Source organism: Peromyscus californicus, unplaced genomic scaffold, assembly GCF_007827085.1.
Source record: "Peromyscus californicus insignis strain IS unplaced genomic scaffold, ASM782708v3 Scaffold_11__1_contigs__length_118956290, whole genome shotgun sequence".
NCBI lineage: Eukaryota > Metazoa > Chordata > Mammalia > Rodentia > Cricetidae > Peromyscus > Peromyscus californicus.
The window spans coordinates 71933987-71953062 of record NW_026294402.1 but is presented as its reverse complement, the minus strand read 5'-3'; the positions used below and the strand labels follow the sequence as shown (position 1 = coordinate 71953062).

Sequence of the window (19076 nt, the reverse complement as noted above, 5' to 3'; positions counted from 1 at the left end):
AAAGAATTGCCATTTTCTTTTTTCACCATTCTTGTGTGGTTATACAAGTCTAAACCTTGTTTTTGTTGCAACTTATACCTGTGTATTTCCAGATAATTGGATGAAAATGTGCTTTTCAAATATTTGGGGACTACAGGAATAATTGTGCTTATATTTTTTCATTAATTAATTCTTTTATATGTCCTTGTTTGAGGGTAGGACATCTGACCTGAGGATAGGACATTTGATACCACAGAATGTGAAAGAAATCTAGCATTCTACTTACATGTGAATTTCAAAGCTCCCCTGACCTCATTTGCTGGGTGTGTAGAATCCTGGGGCCACCATACAGCCAGGAAAGGCACATTTACACTCAACTGCTTTCTATATGTTGAGCACGACTTATAAATCCTTTGTGTCCTGAGTCTATAATGAAGCAAATTGAAAAGTTCGCTCACAACTTAGGTTAGGTCCACTTTAAAAAAAAAAAAAAAAAAAAACAGTGAGTGTCAATGATTCATGATGCTGGCTTTGCTACCAGACTAGAACTTCCTCCGAGGACATTCATGTTCAGCTCCACTCACTCCTGCTCTCTCTCAATCTGCCGTAGAACGAATTGAATGTTTCCAAACTTGGCTAATCTCATTCGCCCATGTAATAGACCATTCCTTAGGCAGGCAGCCGGCCAAATTGAAGCAGCTCACATTCACTAATCTCCCTTGTACCGAGGGCAGTTCCACATGACAGGAGATGTTGGATGGGATGGTTAAGTTCATAAATTTCCCCTCGCAGGTTCACTGCCATAAAATATGATTTCAAAACGCTGTTACAAAGTGTCAGATGCTAAAGATGACCGGACTGAGCAGAGATGTATTTATCGTAGCTCGCATGATACAGCTGGGCAGCCTATTGAACAGATTAGGAGCTGAAATTTTGTCTGGAAATAGCCTCTCAGGGCTAAAAGCAAAGTTAGAGATTAATGCAAAATCTAGAAATTGAGACGTTTTATTTAATGGTTTTTACATCAAGATATCCTAAGGCAGTCAGTATCATTCTGCATTAAATGGATTAAACCAAACCAAACCAGAACTCTTTTGAATGAAGCTTATGCTTTCCTGAAATTAACTCCAAATCTATTATTGTATCAATTTATGGTCCTTTTGAATTATTACAAAACATCTTCACATTCTACCCTAAATATATGGATTTACTTGGACTACAATGATGACCATGCATTTTGAACAATGCCTCTATTGATAACCAAAGGCTGAGCTAGATATAATTACTGCAATCGATTGGGCTAGTAAGCATGCCGCAGGTGCAGAGATCCGAGACAGAATGCTGTTAAGTGTGTTTTGATGATTTGTGAGCATGCAAAATAAACAATGACTTGCTGATCATGGAACCAATATGTTTAGATAATGGTAATTTCTCCACCGAATATTTTCATTTTAATGTAAAAACAATAGCTTAATTCTTTTTTTTTTTTGCAGAGCAACATGTAACGTATTTTTTCTTCTTTATATTAACAATTCAGTCCCTGTCATTAGATATGTTATTTCCTCAGTAAAGCCTTAGAGAGCCAAGCTTGAAGGTCTGGATCGAAATGAGGGGTGACTCCTATTGTTTTATTTGACTTCTCCAGAAACACCTTCTTTTTCGTTATGAGAAAATGTGTTTCCTAGTGTGTATGCCCTTTCCATCTCATTTTTCTTCTGATGTGTTTCACTGGAGGAGAGGATGTGTTTTGGTTAAAATGACCATTTTGAGCAGTGGTTCTCAACCTGTAGACTGTGACCCCTTTGGGGTTCACCCTTTCATAGGGATTGCATGTCATATATTTACATTACAATTCATAACAGTAGCAATTACAGTTATGAAGTAGCAATGAAAATAATTTTGTGGTGAGGTGTTACCACAACATGAGGAACCTGTATTAAAGGGTCACAGCATTAGGAAGGTTGAGAACCACTGCTCTAGAGAATTTCTTCCTTAGCACTCACAGAAACATAAAAGGATAATTGTGGGGGAAGTTTCCTCTTTGTATTCTTCTCATTCCCTTTTTTGCCCCTGATATTTTAAAACATTCAACTTGTCTCCCTTCTCTCCCAGTTTCTCTCTATTTGATATTCCAGTTTGATGATGATGTGAACAACTTTCAGGTTTCTATTTAATTATCCATCAAGTTATATATTAACTGTGACCTGCACCTGCCCTTCCTGGCTCCACCCAGGTGAAGTAACAGGCAAATGTCTTTGTCACAGATAGGGTGAACAATGCCTCCTTTTATACAGAATGCCATAAATTACCACTTTTTCAAAAGTCATTTTCAACCAAGGTGGTTCAGTCTCTTCTGTCATAATTGAGTCAAAGCCTGACGAAGTTTTGACTCATATTTTAAGTTAAGATGTTTACATGAACCTTTTTAGTTGTAGAAATGACTAAATGACTTGGACTGTTTTAAGGAGCAAGAAACAGAATCTTTTTGTAGTGTTACATTCATTTCGGAAGGTTTAACTCATAAGATTTGGCTTTTCTCAAATAGTGCTATCTTTGTGAATGCTCCTTCCTTCCTCCATCTTTCCTTCCCTCCCTCCAGCCCTCCCTCTCTTCCTCTCTTTGCTTTATATATAAGAGATAATTTATCATGAATATGCTGTTTAATATGTGCAATAATTTATCATAACATAACAAATCAATTTGCTCACTTCTTTTTTTTTTTAAAAAATGTCCCTTTGAAATAATAATATTTCTCCTCCAGAATATAATCAGATATGCTCACTTCATATTTAAGCTTTCATTACTCTTTTTTTGGCATTAAATTTCACATGACCTTGTCTTCATATTGAAATTGTAAAATCATAACTGAAACGTTGTAGTTTTTGTCTCCAGCATTTACGTTGCTAAGGGAGACTTCTTTTTTTTATTGCACTTTACCTGATGTATGTAGGGGTAAGAATCTTCAAGAGACTTTATTTTTTGTTTTGTTCTTTGTTTTTAAGCAAATGCACTAAGAAGCCTGACTTTCTACTTCTGTTGTCACAGTCCAAGGCCTTAGTTACTAAGGGATAATTGATAGGTAGGCAGTGCCTGATGAACCCTCGGTCAGCGGGGGAAGAGTATCTTTGTGAAAGCTTTACATAGATGTGTCCTGAAACTTGTGTAACCTAAGATACTCCTGTATCTTTACTCAAGGAGCTTGGCCATTGCCATATTCAAGACCCCTCAAAGAAAGTGCAATCTAGTTTTAAGATAAGGGCCTTGTTAAAATAGATTTTCTAAATTCCATTTTGATTCTGTTCCTTAAAGTATTAAACAATGCAACTTCAAAACAGCTGCATCAAATGGATGCTATTCACAGGGCAGAGCATTAGAGAATTTGATGGTTGGTAGGGGAAGATGCATTCTTCCTTGTCTCTTCACAGGGATCTCTATGACAAAAGGTCTCTTTGACCTTAAGAGTCAAGGCATCCTGTGTCTAGCACTGCAGAATATTATGATCACAGGCCTTTGGAATAGTTATGTCTCCTGGCTTAAGACAGGATATTACTTATGCTTATCTCACTCTTTGTCTGCACAGTTCCTGTCCACAGCTTCATTGAGAGATTTTTCAGATGACCATTATAAATGTGAATAGTGCCAGAGGATCAGAAAACTTGCTGTGAAGTTGTGTCTCCTAGTAATGTCAGAAGCTACACCCATCAAGTCTCACCAGCATGACTTGAGTTCAAGCTGCAAAACACATTTTAAAAAGCTATATGAATCCAATTGGCGAGAAAGAGGAGGGTTTGTATGAGCAAGAATTGTTGAAATCAAGGTTGGAAAAAGCACAGGGACAAATAGCCAAACGAATCTAAACACATGAACTATGAACCAATAGCTGAGGAGCCCCCAGCTGGATCAGGCCCTCTGGATAAGTGAGACAGTTGATTAGCTTGAACTGTTTGGGAGGCATCCAGACAGTGGGACCGGGACCTGTCCTCAGTGCATGAGCTGGCTGTTTGGAACCTGGGGCTTATGCAGAGACACTTAAGTCAGCCTGGGAGGAGGGGACTGGACCTTCCTGAACTGAATCTACCAGGTTGAACTCAATCCCCAGGGGAGTCTTTGCTCTGGAGGAGATGGGAATGGGGGATGGGCTGGGGGGAAGGTGGAGGGGGGTGGAGGGGGGAGGACAAGGGAATCCGCGGCCGATATGTAAAATTAAATTAAATTATAAAATACAAAAATACAACATAAAAAAATCAGGGATATAAAAAAAAAAGCTATATGTATTATCCGGGACTTGTAATCCCAGCAGGGACTGTGGGGACAGACACTGGTTAGCTAGCTATCCCAACCTAATGGGTAAGTCTTAAGGTCAATGAAAGCCTCTGTCTCAATGAAGGAGGTAGACATCCTAAGGATGATGCATGTATGTGCACACTTGTGCACCACACATATGTACACAGACAGACAGACATCTACAAATTTAGTAGCTGTGTGGGTTTATTTCCATTCTATTGTATTCTGGCAGTCTATAGAACCTGGTTTTATGCCAATAGAATGCTGTTTTTTATTACTGTGGCAATAATATAATTTGAAATTATCTATTTGATACTTTGAATATTGCTATTTCTGTTTGGATTACCTTGGCTTCTCAAGGATTTTTTATACTTTCATGTGAATTTAGGATTTTTTCTAGGTATGTCAAAATAGTTTGGACTTTGGTAAGGTTTGCCTTTAATATGTAGGTAACTTTTGGTATTATTGCTACTTTTACAATATTAAATTTGCCAAGGCCTAAGTCTAGGATGGCTTTTTGCCGCCTTCTGTTCCTTTCAATTTCTTTTTTCAGTGTTTTCACATTTTAATTCTATAGGCCTTTTGCCTCCCTCATTGGGGTTATTCTTAGGTATTTTCTTTTTTCTTTTTTTTTGGTTTTTTCAAGACAGGGTTTCTCTGTGTAGCTTTGCGCCTTTCCTGGAACTCACTTGGCAGTCCAGGCTGGCCTCGAACTCACAGAGATCTATTTTTTCTTTTTGTTAGTTTTTTTTCCCGTGCACTATATTTTGATCCTAAAATTTTCCCGCCAACCCCTTTTAGATTCTTCCTCCCAACCCATCCAACTTTATGTTTTCTGTCTCTCAAAACTAACTCTAAACCAAAACTAAAAAACAAAAAATGAAAATTAAAACAAGTAAACAAACCAAAATCAGCAAGATAGAAAATAATCAAATCAAACTAAACAAAATGAAACAAAAAAAACAACTCACAAAAAACCCATGGGCACATGCTTGATTTCTTCATGTTTGATGACAAAAATAAGTAGTATCCAGCAATAGTTGTTTTACTGTTGTGGAGGGTAACCAATAGCATTGTCAATAGTCTATGATATTTACAGGAATTTATGGGGCCCCTTTGTACACTGAATGAACAAAATGTCACCCATTCTGGCAGTGGAAGTTTTGCTTGGTGGCATAACATGTCTAGTTGGGGTATTGTGTCCCCATACCTATCAGTTTAATATTCCTATATATTCTTTTGATTTTGAAGCTATTGTGATTAGGATTTCCCCTTCCCTGACCTCATTTCTTTATTGATAAATTTTTATTGGTATGTAAAATTATATGTTGATTTTGAAACCTGCCAGAAGTATTTATTAGGGCTTAATGGTTTCTGGTGGGGTCTGTACAAAGTTTTAAGGACTAGATCATGTTGTCTGGAAGTAGGAATAATTTGACTTCTTTTTCTATTTTTACCTCTTATGTTTTTCTTTTATCTTATTGCTCCAACTTAGAATTAAAGATTACATTAAACAAGAGAAGAAATAGTCACAACCTTGTGCAGTTCTATATTTTAGGTAAAATGCTCTTAGGTTTTCACCATTTAGTATAAAGATATCTATAGGTTTGCTGTATGTAGCTTTTATTATTTTGAAGTATGTTCCTTCTATTCCCAGCTTTTTAAAAAAATCATGAAGAGATAATGACTTTTATCAAAGGACATTTTTGCGTTTAATGAGATAGTCCTGTGGTTTTTCTTCTTAAATCTATGTACTCTATTTCCCTTATTAATTCGTATGTGTTGAACTAACCTTGCACACCTGGAATGAAGTTACCTTGGTCATGGTGTAAAAATCTTCTTTATGTGCTCTTGAATTTGGTTTGTGAGAATTTTATTAAGAATTTTTACATCTCTGTTCATCAGAGAATTGGTCTATAATCCTTTTTTTCCTGGTGTGTCCTTTTCCAATTTTAGTATTGGGGTAGTGCTGATTCATAGGATGAATTAGGCACTTTTCCTTCCCGTTTTACTTTGCAAATCTCTTTGTGGAGCATTGGTATCAACTCTTCTTAAAATGCTTGGTAAAAGTTGGCAGTGAAGAGCTCAGGACAGTTTGTTTTTTGTCTCTATCTTATTCATTGCTGTGGGTCTGTTTAAGTTGTTTAGATCCTCTTGTTTTAATATTGGTAGGTCATATGTGTCTGAGAATTTACCCATTTCTTCTAGCTTTTCTAGATTTTTAGAATAAAGTGTTTAAAGTACTCCCTATTGATTCTCTGTATCACATTGAAATCCACAATAGTTTTATTTTATTTCTAATCTTATTAATTATGTCATCTCATCTTTGTTTTTGCTAGGAGCTTGTCAATACTGTTAATTTCTCAAAGAATCAACTATTTGTTAGTTGATCAGAGCAGAAATCAACTTCTATATTTTAATTTATTATTTTTATTTACTTAAAGTATAAGTGTATTATTTACCCGTTCCTTGTTCTCTTTCCCACCCCTTCCATGTCCACCCCACCCTCTTTAACCATTGGTTTTACACATACATATAAGTGAATAAACATAGAAGTGCAACCTGATGAGTGCCCAGTGTTACCTGCATGTCCATGTCTCTAGGGCCAACCAATCGGTATTGGATAAACAATCAGGGGACTCAACCCTGGGAGAAGACTAATTCTTCTAAAGGTTCAAGATTGGCACTTGACCATTGCAGTAACCAAAAGTTGTCTATATATTATTTTTAACTCTATTTCATTGATTTCTGCTCTGATCAAGAATGTTTTGTTCATTCTTAATGTATTTATGTAGTTTCTGTAATTTTTCTTGACACTGATTTTTAACTTTATTGAACTATGATCTTATAAAATATATGGGATTGTTTCAACTTATTTTTGTTTGGTACAACTTGATTTGTGGCCTAGAACTGCACGTTGATACTCTGATCTATCATTTTTTTTCTAACAGAATTTTTATGTCCAGTGTCCTAGATATTTGAAACCCAAACATTTTGTATCCCAAATATTACCTCTGCCATGGGCCCTCAAAATGTACTTTGAAACAAACAAGCAAACAAACAAATGCCTAATTCTTTTGTATGCAGGTGTGCCTTACTTTTACCCCCGAAGCATTAAGTTGAAGTTCATCTCTAGCTTCCTTGAGTTGCAGGAAGAACAAACTTGAAAACACTATTGCCTGGCAAGTGGTTCCATGCATTTGGGTGGTGCTATGGTTCCTGATAGTTGGTGTTGCTGTCTTCCTCTACACTCTCTCTCTATGTCTTCCTGTCATACTTGTGTAATTTACTTTTCTGTTGCTGTGATAAAGCAAATGACAAAGGGAAGCTTAAGGAAGAGTTTATGGTTCCAAAGGGATAAGAGTTCATTATGGTGTGGAGGGATATCAGCAAGCTTTGGGCATGGGAACAGGAAGATGAGAGATTATGTCAACAGCAAGCCTGAAGCAGAAAGACAGAGTTAATCAGAAGTGTAGTGAAGCAAAGAAAATTCTCAAAACTGCCTCACTGCATAACATTTTCCTCCAGCAGAGCCACACTTCCTGAACTTCTCTAAACGGCATTACCAATTGGGAACCACATGTTCATGTACCTAATTTTCTGCACATTGGCCACAATCTCCTTAACCCCTTCCCCCAGGCACTACTGGACCCCATTGTTCTGCTCTGTTTCCATGAGTTTGACATTTTTGCATTTTATGTCTAAGATATGCAATATTTATCCTTTTGTGGTTGATTTATTTCACTTGAAATAATGTTTTTTAGTTTCACCAATGTTGTTGAGAATGGCAAGATTTCCTTTGTTAAGGTTGAATATTTCATTGCTTCTATTTTACATTGTCTTTGTCTATTCTTCATCGACAGGCTCTTAAGCTGCATCCATAGCTTGGTTGTTGTGCGTAACTGTTGCCACAAGTAAATGAAATGACTGTGGTCAGTGGGTTCTAGACCCTTTGGAGGTGTACAATTTAAAAAAAAATTGTTTAAAAATCATTGTAATTTTGGAAGAAAGAGATTGACTTCTTGCTGAGAAGTCACTGGGTGTACCTCCTTTCCATTTTAAGGGATCACAGAAGCTTTCTAAATAAGTTACCTTCTCGTTTTTTTTTTTTTCAATCTAAATATGTCCATATGAACAGTGTAAGATGTGAAATAAACCATAGAAATAGAAAAGCAAGTGACTCAGTATATAACCTTCTTCTGCTAATGTGATGAGGAACTACCTACTTCCTCCTTCTGTTGTTGAGTGCCAGCATCAACCATCTTCATACTGATCCATTTGCCATGTAAAACTGTCAGACACCATACACTTGAAATACTGTGACCCAAAGTCTATCTTGAAACTTATTTTATATATATATATATATATATATAATATATATATATATATATACATACATACATACATAATTTGAAATAGCTAAACCATATGCTAAGTTTTTTCTTGCTTCACAAGTTCACATATTTTTTTTTGGTTCACATTAGTTTTCAAAATAGATGTGTTGGTTTAAATATGTCTGTTTTTGAAATGCACATGACTTCCTCAAAATTAAGGTCTGTGAACCAGAAGTTATGCCTCACATTCATGGTTACGAAGCCTAGTTTACTAGGCTGATATCCATAGCGTGCAGCTAGCCAGAATCTCTTTCATAGTATTGTGGGTTTTGTGATGGTATCTGTAGAGCAGCAAACTCATTCTGGATAAAGGATTTATTCTTCCAAAATGTACTATTGCTGTTCTCGAATTTAACTGGGTGCTGCCTTAAATTAAAAGAGAAGATAAATGTTATAGTTTTGATTTTAAACAGTTGCTGATATAGTTTACTGTTTCAACAAAGGATGGGTAGATGCCTAGAGCATGGAGTTGGGGCTCCTGGGCTCTACTCACTGGTCACACAGTTGTCCTGTGCTCTGTAGATAACACTCAGTATGAGGGGACAGCATCAGTGCAGAGACAGTGGATTTTCACTATCACTTTCAAACCACAGGAAATGAGGTAACTTTTAAAAATGCTGGGAACAGAACAAAAGAGTCTGAGATCTGCAGTCTTTAAATGAGAAGAGCCCAAAGTGCCTTAAAATGCCCCTTTATTACAACGGAAGTAGCTTTTGAAGTTAAGAGCTTAATGGTTGAGGAGAAGGTAACCTTTTTCTAGAGTAGCCAGTGCCCCAGACAGGACTGGGACATTAATTTTCTGATGTCTGTGTCAATTAGGCAGAGCCAAATCAATTTACTTACCACACACTTGTCTGCTAATTTTCTCTAATGAACAGGATATTATTGCTTCATACTCCCATGTCTTCTTGAAATTTTGCAGTGTACCATATCAAAACCAATGAAAATAATTTGCCCCCTTTTCAATAATCAAACTTAAATAAGGCTCAAAGTTTTGGGAATTTTTAAAAAGTAATTTTGTGTTGAAGAGGGCAATTATGAAGAGAGCAAGAAGTGGTCTGAAACATTTTACCAGAAATAGCTACACTGCCTATTTTACTAATAAGAACGTGTATGAATTTTGTCCTTTAAAAACTAGAGCTTGAAGATTCACATGCTGAATACTGAGGTGGAGGGGAATGACAATCTCTTCAGATCATTTAGAAAACCAATTCCACAGTGACATTCTGAGCACAAGATAATTCACTAGGGTGAGACAGGATGTGGGTGAGATATGAGAGATTATTTATGTGCCTTAATAATAAGCTGAAAAAAGAGTTTGAAACCATGGCCTAGGGGCAAAAATCTGGTCCACCAGTGTCTTTATAAACTTATTTATTAGAGGCCAGATGCACACATTTACCTGTGTTTTGTCAAAGCTGCTTTCATACAATTGTGGCAAAGTCAAGTCATGGACTACATAGGTATATCATGGCTGCTTTCACATGATTGTGGCAAGGTCAATTTATGGAATACACAGGAGTGCAAAGCTCACAGTATGCATGCACTGCTCCTTCACAAGGTGTCTGCAGCATTCACCTGAAGTATGAAGGTTTGTGCTTTGATCTTTATCTCTTGCAGACTGAGTTCTGAATGCTTCAAACTCAGGGATATTCAAAATGAAGCTTCATGGGACGTCAGGGCTGTCCAGATGAGCACAGTATTTTTTCTTAGTCCTATTGCATCTAATTATATTTCATATGAGTTACTCCTATGTTTGCCATTTATCTTTTAAACTAAAATAATCCCGATAAAATAGATTCCTTTCATTAAGGTAAAACTCAACTCCTAATAATCTAGATGAAATAAACTACTGAAATAAACATAAACAACAGAAATACTATGTGCAATGTAAGCTTATCAACCATAAATAGAAATTTAAAATATTGAATTTGACAAGTAGGTCAGTTTTTAATTATACAAATCATTTGAAATAGAGACATTTATCTACATCCTCTCTGAGTGCACCTAGCCCTAAGTGTATAATTTTGTCTTGCTTTGTAAATAATAATTCAGCATCACAATAAGATACTTACAGAGTAGGAAACTCAGGACACAAAGGGCTTATGAAATTGTCAGTATTGTTTGAAGACAACATACTCAAGATGTATAACGTTTAAAGGAATTGTTGAGGTAAATAATAAAATTCTCTTTACAGGAAAAACATAAAAATGTTAACAACCTAATTTAATAAGGGATAAGTATATTTTTTCTGTAATAAATATAATATAGAAATATGGAATGATTAATGGAAATCTTTTGTAATATAAAAAAAAAAACCACTTAGAAAACACATAGGAATCAACCTTAGAGATTTGTGGGAAAATGAGTAATGAGGAATTCAACTATAATGACTTTTATTATGTGTCTAGATCACAATATACATTTTAAATCATTTGCATCTTATCACATTTATGCTCTAAATCTGAACATGCAAAAAGTGACGTTCTTGAGCCCTCAGGGAAAACTAGGGAGAAAACTGGCTAAAGTGAACAACCTTATTAATAAAAGCACTCACTGTTTATGGGAATATATGGAAAGAAGATTGTAGTAGGAAGGTGAAGTTATATTAAGAACCATTGATAAGCAACGATGACGTAGAAGAATCAGACTGGGGAGATGGTACAATGGGTAAGGTACTTCCTGCCCAAGCATGAGGTCTCGAGTTCAGATCCTCAGCTGTAAGGTAGCTATGGCAGCATGGGCCTATAAGCCCAGAACTGGGGCAAAGGGGTAGAGGGGAGACAGGTGACTCTTAGGGACTTGCTGCTCAGCCAATCTGGCCAATAGGATGTGCTCCAGGCTCAGCAAGAAACCCTATTTCAAAATATAATAATAATAATAATAATAATAATAATAATAATAATAATAATAATAAAAGACAAGATGGAGATCCAATTGAGGAAGACATCTTAAAGTCCACTCTGGCCTCTGTATGCACCTGCATACACTCCTTCAGAATGGACAATATTTCCTTAAGGAAGCCAATATTTTCTCTTAATACAAAAGATAAAACTCAAAAGAAAAATATAATCTGAGTATCTAAATGCTAAATTTAATATCCATATACAAAAATTTGACTATATGAAATATTATGAAGCATTTTAAATTATTTGCTAGCTTCTGACACAGTTAGTAAACACAAACACTGAATCTCTGAGTTACATCTAATAAATAGATTTTGAATTCTGTGATCTCACAACGAAAGCCAAGCAAGACAAAACACTATTCCTTTAATATTATAAACCTTATCTGATAGGACAAACAGAACCTTATACTAACTGCCAAAGTAGAAATGAGACACACAAGTTGGTCAGATCACAAGAGTTTACAAATTAACAAACTGAGAATCCACAAAAGTTCTCTGACATCTGTATATGAAATATTTGCTTTGCAATGAATTTTTAACTAAGGAGGAAACTCAAAATTTCTATTTTTCTTATTTATATCCACTTTTATTGATTTCTAGATAACAAGTAAAAAAATCATGTACATTTAAGGCATACAATTTGATGCTTTGATATTTTTATAGGTTTTAAAATAGTCTCAATCAAAGTAGCACATCCATTACCTCCCATGAAGCCCTTAGTACTTGTTGTTATTGCTATTTTGGGAGGAACATGGTTTCATCCTCTCAGCACTTTTAAATACTGTGCAAGATTGCCAGTTAAAGACATATTGTATATACTAGACCTCCAGAATCCATTTAATTTGCTTAAGTGAGGCTATATACCTTTTGGCCAGCTTCTTCCATGTATCTAATTGCTGACTCCAGTCATCCTACATTGCAGCAGCACACCAGAACTTCCTGTCCCTCTCCAGCTATAGCTCCATGCCCATCAATCAACATTTCTCATTGCTTCTCCTACCTTTTCCCCATCCCTTGTTAACTACCATTCTATTCTCTGTTTCCATGAAGTCAACTCTTCCAGATTGCACATGATGTTAGTGAGGTCACTCAGTACCTGATAGTGCCTAGCTTTTTCACTGAACAACAACAATAACAACAAAAGTCTCTGTGTCACAAATGACAGGATTCTGTTCTTAAAGGACGGATAGTGCTCCATACTGTATACATATCACATCCATTATTTTCTTCATCCATTCATCGGTTGATGGGTATAGATACAAAAAAAATCTTTGCATGAGCCAATGTCAAAATACTTTTTGTTATTTTTTCAGAACATTCATTTGAATTAATTTTTGTAGATTATATAAGGGTTCAATTTCATTCTCCTACATGTGGCTATCCATTTCCCCCCTTGATGCTCTGACATCTTTATCAAAGTTCATGATGGATTTTAACTTTGGCCTCTCCATTTCATTGGCCTGTGCATCTCCTTTTACACTGTTATCACAATATTTTGATTATTAAAGCTTTGTGATTTATTTTGAAACCAGGAAATACATTCTCTGGCATCCTAGAAGTGATGTTAGAAGACTATATCTGGGTATATAGGATCAAGAGAAAATTTTAATATTGTCTTTTTAGATTGTTCTGTGTTTTGATGTTTTAAAGAGCAATTGTGTTATTTTACAATAATACCAAGGGATGTTTTACATATTAAAATAGAATACAATAAAAAACAGTTTAATGTTTATCTAAGAAAACATACTGAAATCTTAGTACTTAAAATTGTTATTTATTAGGTTAGAGGTTGTTAAAATTGTCTTTGGGATTTTTTTTTTTTTTAGTTAAAAGGGAGGTTTATTTTGTGGGGTAACTTACAAGTGAAAGGATAGGTAACAGGGTCTGGGAAAGATGTGGCGCAGTCCAGTGGTGTTCTCTGGAGAACTCTGCTCGGTTTAGCTCTAGCGTCCAGAGTCCAGGAACCAAGAGAGTGGGCACATCCGGATCTCGGGTATTCAGCGTCCTCTCTCAGCCCGGTCTTGTAGGCATGACCATTACCGAAGCCTCAACCGGGGTTGGAACTTCCAGACCAAAGCTGGAATGGCTACCCACTACAATGATTCTTGAGCTTACAGCTCTGATCAAGGAATCATCCCGAGAGCCCTTGAAAATCGCTGGGGTCCAGGCTTAGGAATAGGTCTGCACTTGCCCACTGTTGTGACTTGCCCCAAGTGAGTCATGAGATGCAGTCTTAAAGAAAAGAAAGAGAACAAAAGATAATTGAGTATTTACCTCGGACAATCTAAGAAAAACAACAATAAAATAAAAACCACAGAAAAATTTAAAACTTACATATGCTGCATATAAAAACAAGAGAAAGGAGTTAAGATTGAGACTAGATAGCTAGAAAGGAGAAAACTGCAGAAATAACAAACATGAAATGTACTCTTTGAAAGCTATCTTAAACAGCAAACTGTTTGCTAGGAGATTGGTAAAATGGCAGAAAATATAAAATACAAAATAAAAAGTAGACATGGAACTGGCTAACAACACAGAAGTCACTAGAAGTACAACACCCTTCATCTTAGACAGAGGGAAATCCAAGGGAGACATACAATTGATAACAGGCATGTAAAATTTCAAAGGTATTATTTCCTAGACCAGTCCACCGAACCAGTCACCAAAGGAGAAACAATAAAAGTGGTGTAAGGTGCTCTCAAGAGCACAGATGAGTCAGCAGGAATGCTGAAGGCAGCTGTGGGCCATCTTCATCTAAGAATATCCAAAAAAGTATTCCATGTAGCCTTGTCATCATCACCCAACAGGGAGTGCACAGAAAGGAAACAGTCCACATTCAGTTATGAGCAGTCATGTAAACATCTCACTTTTGCCTACACAGAATTCAGTAGCGCATTAAAGTAAACTGCAACCCAACACGTAGAATTCATTCTAGACATGCAAGGAAGTAATAGACCTTGCCTCTGTAGACTTTTAAGGCTGACTTTTATCAAACAAAATCTCTTGGGTGATTCAGAAGAGGATGGAGGATTGAACACCACCTCTAAATTTACACCCTATCAATATTGTTTTAAAAATTTTCTCTGTGGATGTATTTTTATGATAGAGCTCACAAATGCAGGGAAAAGAAGAGGACACAGGACAGTATAATGTTAGTGGCATAACAGCATCTTGATGTGGTGAAACTGATATAACAGAGGTAGAAACTAAATCCTGAGCTGGCTACTTAGATATCTAAGCCTTGATTCTATCCCTGCCTTAGAGCTCTCAACAGGCTAAAGATTTAGATGTGCCTGATGATAACCTCTCCGAGGAGATAAAAGAAGAGCAGCTAAAATAAGGAAACTACTGGTTTTTTCAATATCTACTCCTAAGCCCTTGTTTCTCAGTGGCTGGCATTCTCCCTTCCTTCAGCTTAGAGGAAAACTGGGTTTCAGACTGAAGGGACAGCTGGCCCAACACAGGACACTTGGGCTTTCCAGGAAACGGCACAGTCTGAAGCCTTATAGCTCATGTTGATATCCTTCTCTCTTTTCCCCGACTGCATCTCAGAGTACTGTAGCCCAGCCTGTTTTATCTGCTGGTAATTGTTCTTTTGACCTTTAGCCTGGCGATTTACAAAGTTTCCAGTGAGCAATCTGACCGGTCCAAAGAAGAAAAGCATGAAATTGTTGCGATTTTCATATTCCTGAGAATTTCATATTCTGGGCAGTGAATTCAAATGTCGGTGTGTGAACTCAGTATCTCTAAGAAGCTCTGTGCCAGACTCACATGACATAAGCAGACTTTAGATATCCGTACGTGGAGAAAACTTGCTATGCAGAACACAACACAGCAAAATTGTCAAAACCACTAAACAGGAAATTAAACAAAAATTTAGAGGTGCTGTTATTAGGGAGAAAAAGCAAAAACCCACGAACACTAATGTTTCCAGATGCTAATGAAACAAGGGCTTTGTGAAAAAAGAAAGAACAAAGGACTGTTTGGAGAATGGAGCAAAGTCTTGGCAATTAAGTGAAGAATAATATACGTGATATGGCACTAAAGTCAACCACTCCTGGTTTGCTTTGGTACCACAAATCTCAGAGCTTGAAGAAGTGTCTCAGGTGTTAAATATTGTCATCTCTCAGTATCTTTTTATTCCTTCCCCCCATTTTGCCAAGTACCCAAGTCAGCTTGGCCAATACTCAGCCTCCCCGCGTGGGTCCATAGTGATTAAATTATGCTTTTTCTTTTTGCTCAGCTGTCTAGACAAGCTGAGGACACCAGATCTCACAGAAGTGTGCAGATTGACCCACTCCTTAGGCCAGAGATTGGCCACAGTAAAGCAGATGTAGAAAACACACAGGCGAGTGTTTTCTCTCAAACTGCAGAAAGCTTGACTCTATTTGATTTCCGAGTCTGGTGGCTGCATAACTTCTCATGGATCTCGACTTGACTTCTGATATTCAAAGAACTGGTACTTTGCCTTCCAAGAAATCTGTCTGTAAACAGCAGACCATTAGGCCACCCTTTTCCAAGCTTCCTCAACTATCAACAGGGACATTGCCCTGTTCTCACACAGCCAGTTTTGTTCTTGCTACTCAGTGTTCCATTAATTGCTTTTGGCACTAAACAAGGCAACTGGTCACCAATAAAGTGATAACTATGTGACTGAGCAATTAGATAAAATTAGAATATATTTTAATTTAAATGAAAGAACACTTATAGAGAAACTGTATGTTTAATTTAAGTTGCTTACTGGCATGAATAGTTTTGAGAAGTATTGACCAAAGAAACCAAACAAAAGAAAGAAAGAAAATGTGTACTAACTGAAAAAAAAAAGGAGCTGAATTCGTTACTGTTGGGTGAGTGTACATTTTAGGTAGTATTCCTAGATGTTCTAAATAAATCAACTGAATAGCCATGGAAATTAATAGATAGCAATGTTCCTCTTGTAATTGACATTTTTTTGTTTACTGTTTTAAAGACCTATCAGAGACATAAAAATATATTGCTTAAAATGAAGGAAATGAACATAAAATATTAACTTTATTGTGTTACAATTTGGGTTTACCTGTTAGTCAAATGTCATTTTGATCCATATGTATTATTTTATACTAAATTTGTTCCAAACCCAACAAAACAGTCCATTGCATATGAAGCATAGAAGTAATAGAATACATCATTGAAATTACAAGAAATATCATCTTCCTTTCAAATTCAATGTTGATGTGTTAAGTATCTACCATAGCCTTTCTTTGCTTGATTCTGAGGTCAGAAAAATGAGAAAGTAGGTTCCTTGTCATGCAGTAAATGTCCTAGAGGGTTTGATTGTAGGATAATCAATTATCTTCTGACTTGTAAGATTTCAGAAATATAAAACATTTCTGTGTATCTGTAAATATTAGCCTTTTGTTTCCACAGCTACATCTCATATACACAGGCCAGCTCTTTCTAATCTTTGTTGATCCCTTGCTCCATCCGCATAAGTCATGTTCTTATTTAGTTGCCTATTCCTTTAAGCTCTTGCATTCATATCTTTTCCATGCTAATAATCATGCTAATAAGGCCTCCTCTACAGCCATCCCTCCTGTTTGTTGAGCTACCAGGCTCTCTTCAAGACAACACGGTCTAGAATTGGATATGGTCTTCATTCCTTTTAGACTCACCTGTAGCTTGAGATTTCCTGCCTGGCCCACAGTCAGGGTAAATCTCTCTCACCTGCTAGTCCCACAGCCATCAGACCCAACCAAGTAAACACAGAGACTTATATTGGTTACAAATTGTATGGCCGTGACAGGCTTCTTGCTAACTGTTCTTACAGCTTAAATGAATCCATTTCTATAAATCTATACCTTGCCACATGGCTCGTGGCTTACCGGCATCTTCACATGCTGTTTGTCATCATGGCGGCTGGCAGTGTCTCTCTGACTCAGCCTTCCACTTCCCAGCTTTATTCTCCTCCTTGTCCCGCCTACACTTCCTGCCTAGCCAATGGCCAATCAGTGTTTTGTTTATTGACTAATCAGCAACACATTTGCCATACAGAACATCCCACAGCACTCACCTCTAACTGATCCTATATTTCTGCTCAGCTCAGCTGAATAAACTAATACACCCAGAGCTTCTGTGCCTCTGCTCATAAATTAATTCCTTCCCATTGCCCTGGTAAATTCTAGACCAAATCTTCTGCATTCCTGAGTTAATAACCTCTACTGCTGACTCCTCTTGCTGGGCCCAGACAGCCCCCTGAGGATAGGTTCCGCCCTTCCCTGTACATTTCTCCTCTTGATACTTTCAGCAACAACAAACAGCAGCATCTTCAGGAGATGTGTTGCAAGCCCCTGTTTTGCTTGCAGGAAAGACTGGAGGGGGTGGGAAAGATTATTCAAAGAGACAATATATTCACTATGAAACCAAGTGTCTTGTGAGAGAGGCCTTATAAAGACTATTGTTCTTACTCATTGGAGGTTCTAACACATCTCTCATAGGTAAGTCGTGGTGTGCCTGATGTTCATACACTAACCTATCCTGTGCCTTTTCTTCCTAGGATGTGGCCATCCCTCACAGGCCTGTCTCTCTCCATCCTTTATATCAGTCTAAACTCTACCCTCCTGCTAAATCCCTGCTGCATCCACAGACCTTGTCTCATGCTGACTGTCTTACCCCAGGACCCTTCAGTCATTTGTCCTCCTTCTCACTGAGGGATGAACAGGAGAAATCCCCCACTCTCCTTAGTCAGAACACATGCAATAAGGTGAGACTATTTACCCAAATGAGAATTGTTCTCTGCTATGAAATCTCGGGGCGCTTAACTTCTAAAACTTACATATAATGAGAAAGTCTAGATAAGAGCTCTAAGTGATTATGTTCTTTAACATGTAAGTATATTAGAACTATTAAAACTTGAATTGAGTTGTATTGCTTTAAGTAGGTGATAACTGACTTTGAGAAATAATAGACAAGTATTTTCTTTTAAATTTCTATTCCTGTTCTATGTCCCTCAACATTTCAAGATCTAAACACATTGTGGAAATGTAAAGGAAGCTTCTAAAACTTTATATGGTGGCATTATTCATTAATGTTCTTGTTTTATTTCAGTATCTTTAAAAGTTTAATTAACTACAATGACTTGTTGAGGAGACATAGCAGCAGACAATGAGCAGGTATCTTGCAAAATAACATTAATATTTCATTATATAATATGCCTATCTATCTAATAGTTTCTAGTAAATATATATGTAAATCACAATAGGTTCAGCACCTAGATATATGCATATATATGCTAGTTTTTTATGTATGATAATGTTTATGATTGGCATTGGAGTACATTCATATGACCTATTAGCAGTACACAGCACCATTGTGTGATGTTTGAGTATGTGCCTTTTCCTTTTCGACTGTTATCATAGCAACCTGTTTATATAATACAGTCTCCCAGACCTTAAAATTTCACTAAAACAACACTTGACCTTCAATTAAATAAGTAATTCAGATGTCAAAATCTTATTTAAAAGAATTTATCTAAA

The 19076-nt window shown here is 36.7% G+C and overlaps 1 protein-coding gene across 24 annotated transcripts in view; it reads left to right on the top strand.

Annotated features, from left to right (window-relative positions):
• Mlip (muscular LMNA interacting protein) overlaps positions 1-19076 on the top strand; it is a 231365-nt gene that overhangs the window by 169324 nt on the left and 42965 nt on the right. For 19 of the 24 annotated variants that reach the window (XM_052714917.1, XM_052714916.1, XM_052714920.1 and 16 more), the window contains one exon: positions 18098-18304. The exons of the other annotated variants lie outside the window; for them this stretch is intronic. In XM_052714917.1, coding sequence (XP_052570877.1) covers positions 18098-18304 — 207 coding nt within the window. The remainder of the gene's footprint in view (positions 1-18097; positions 18305-19076) is intronic. 24 annotated transcript variants of the gene reach the window in all.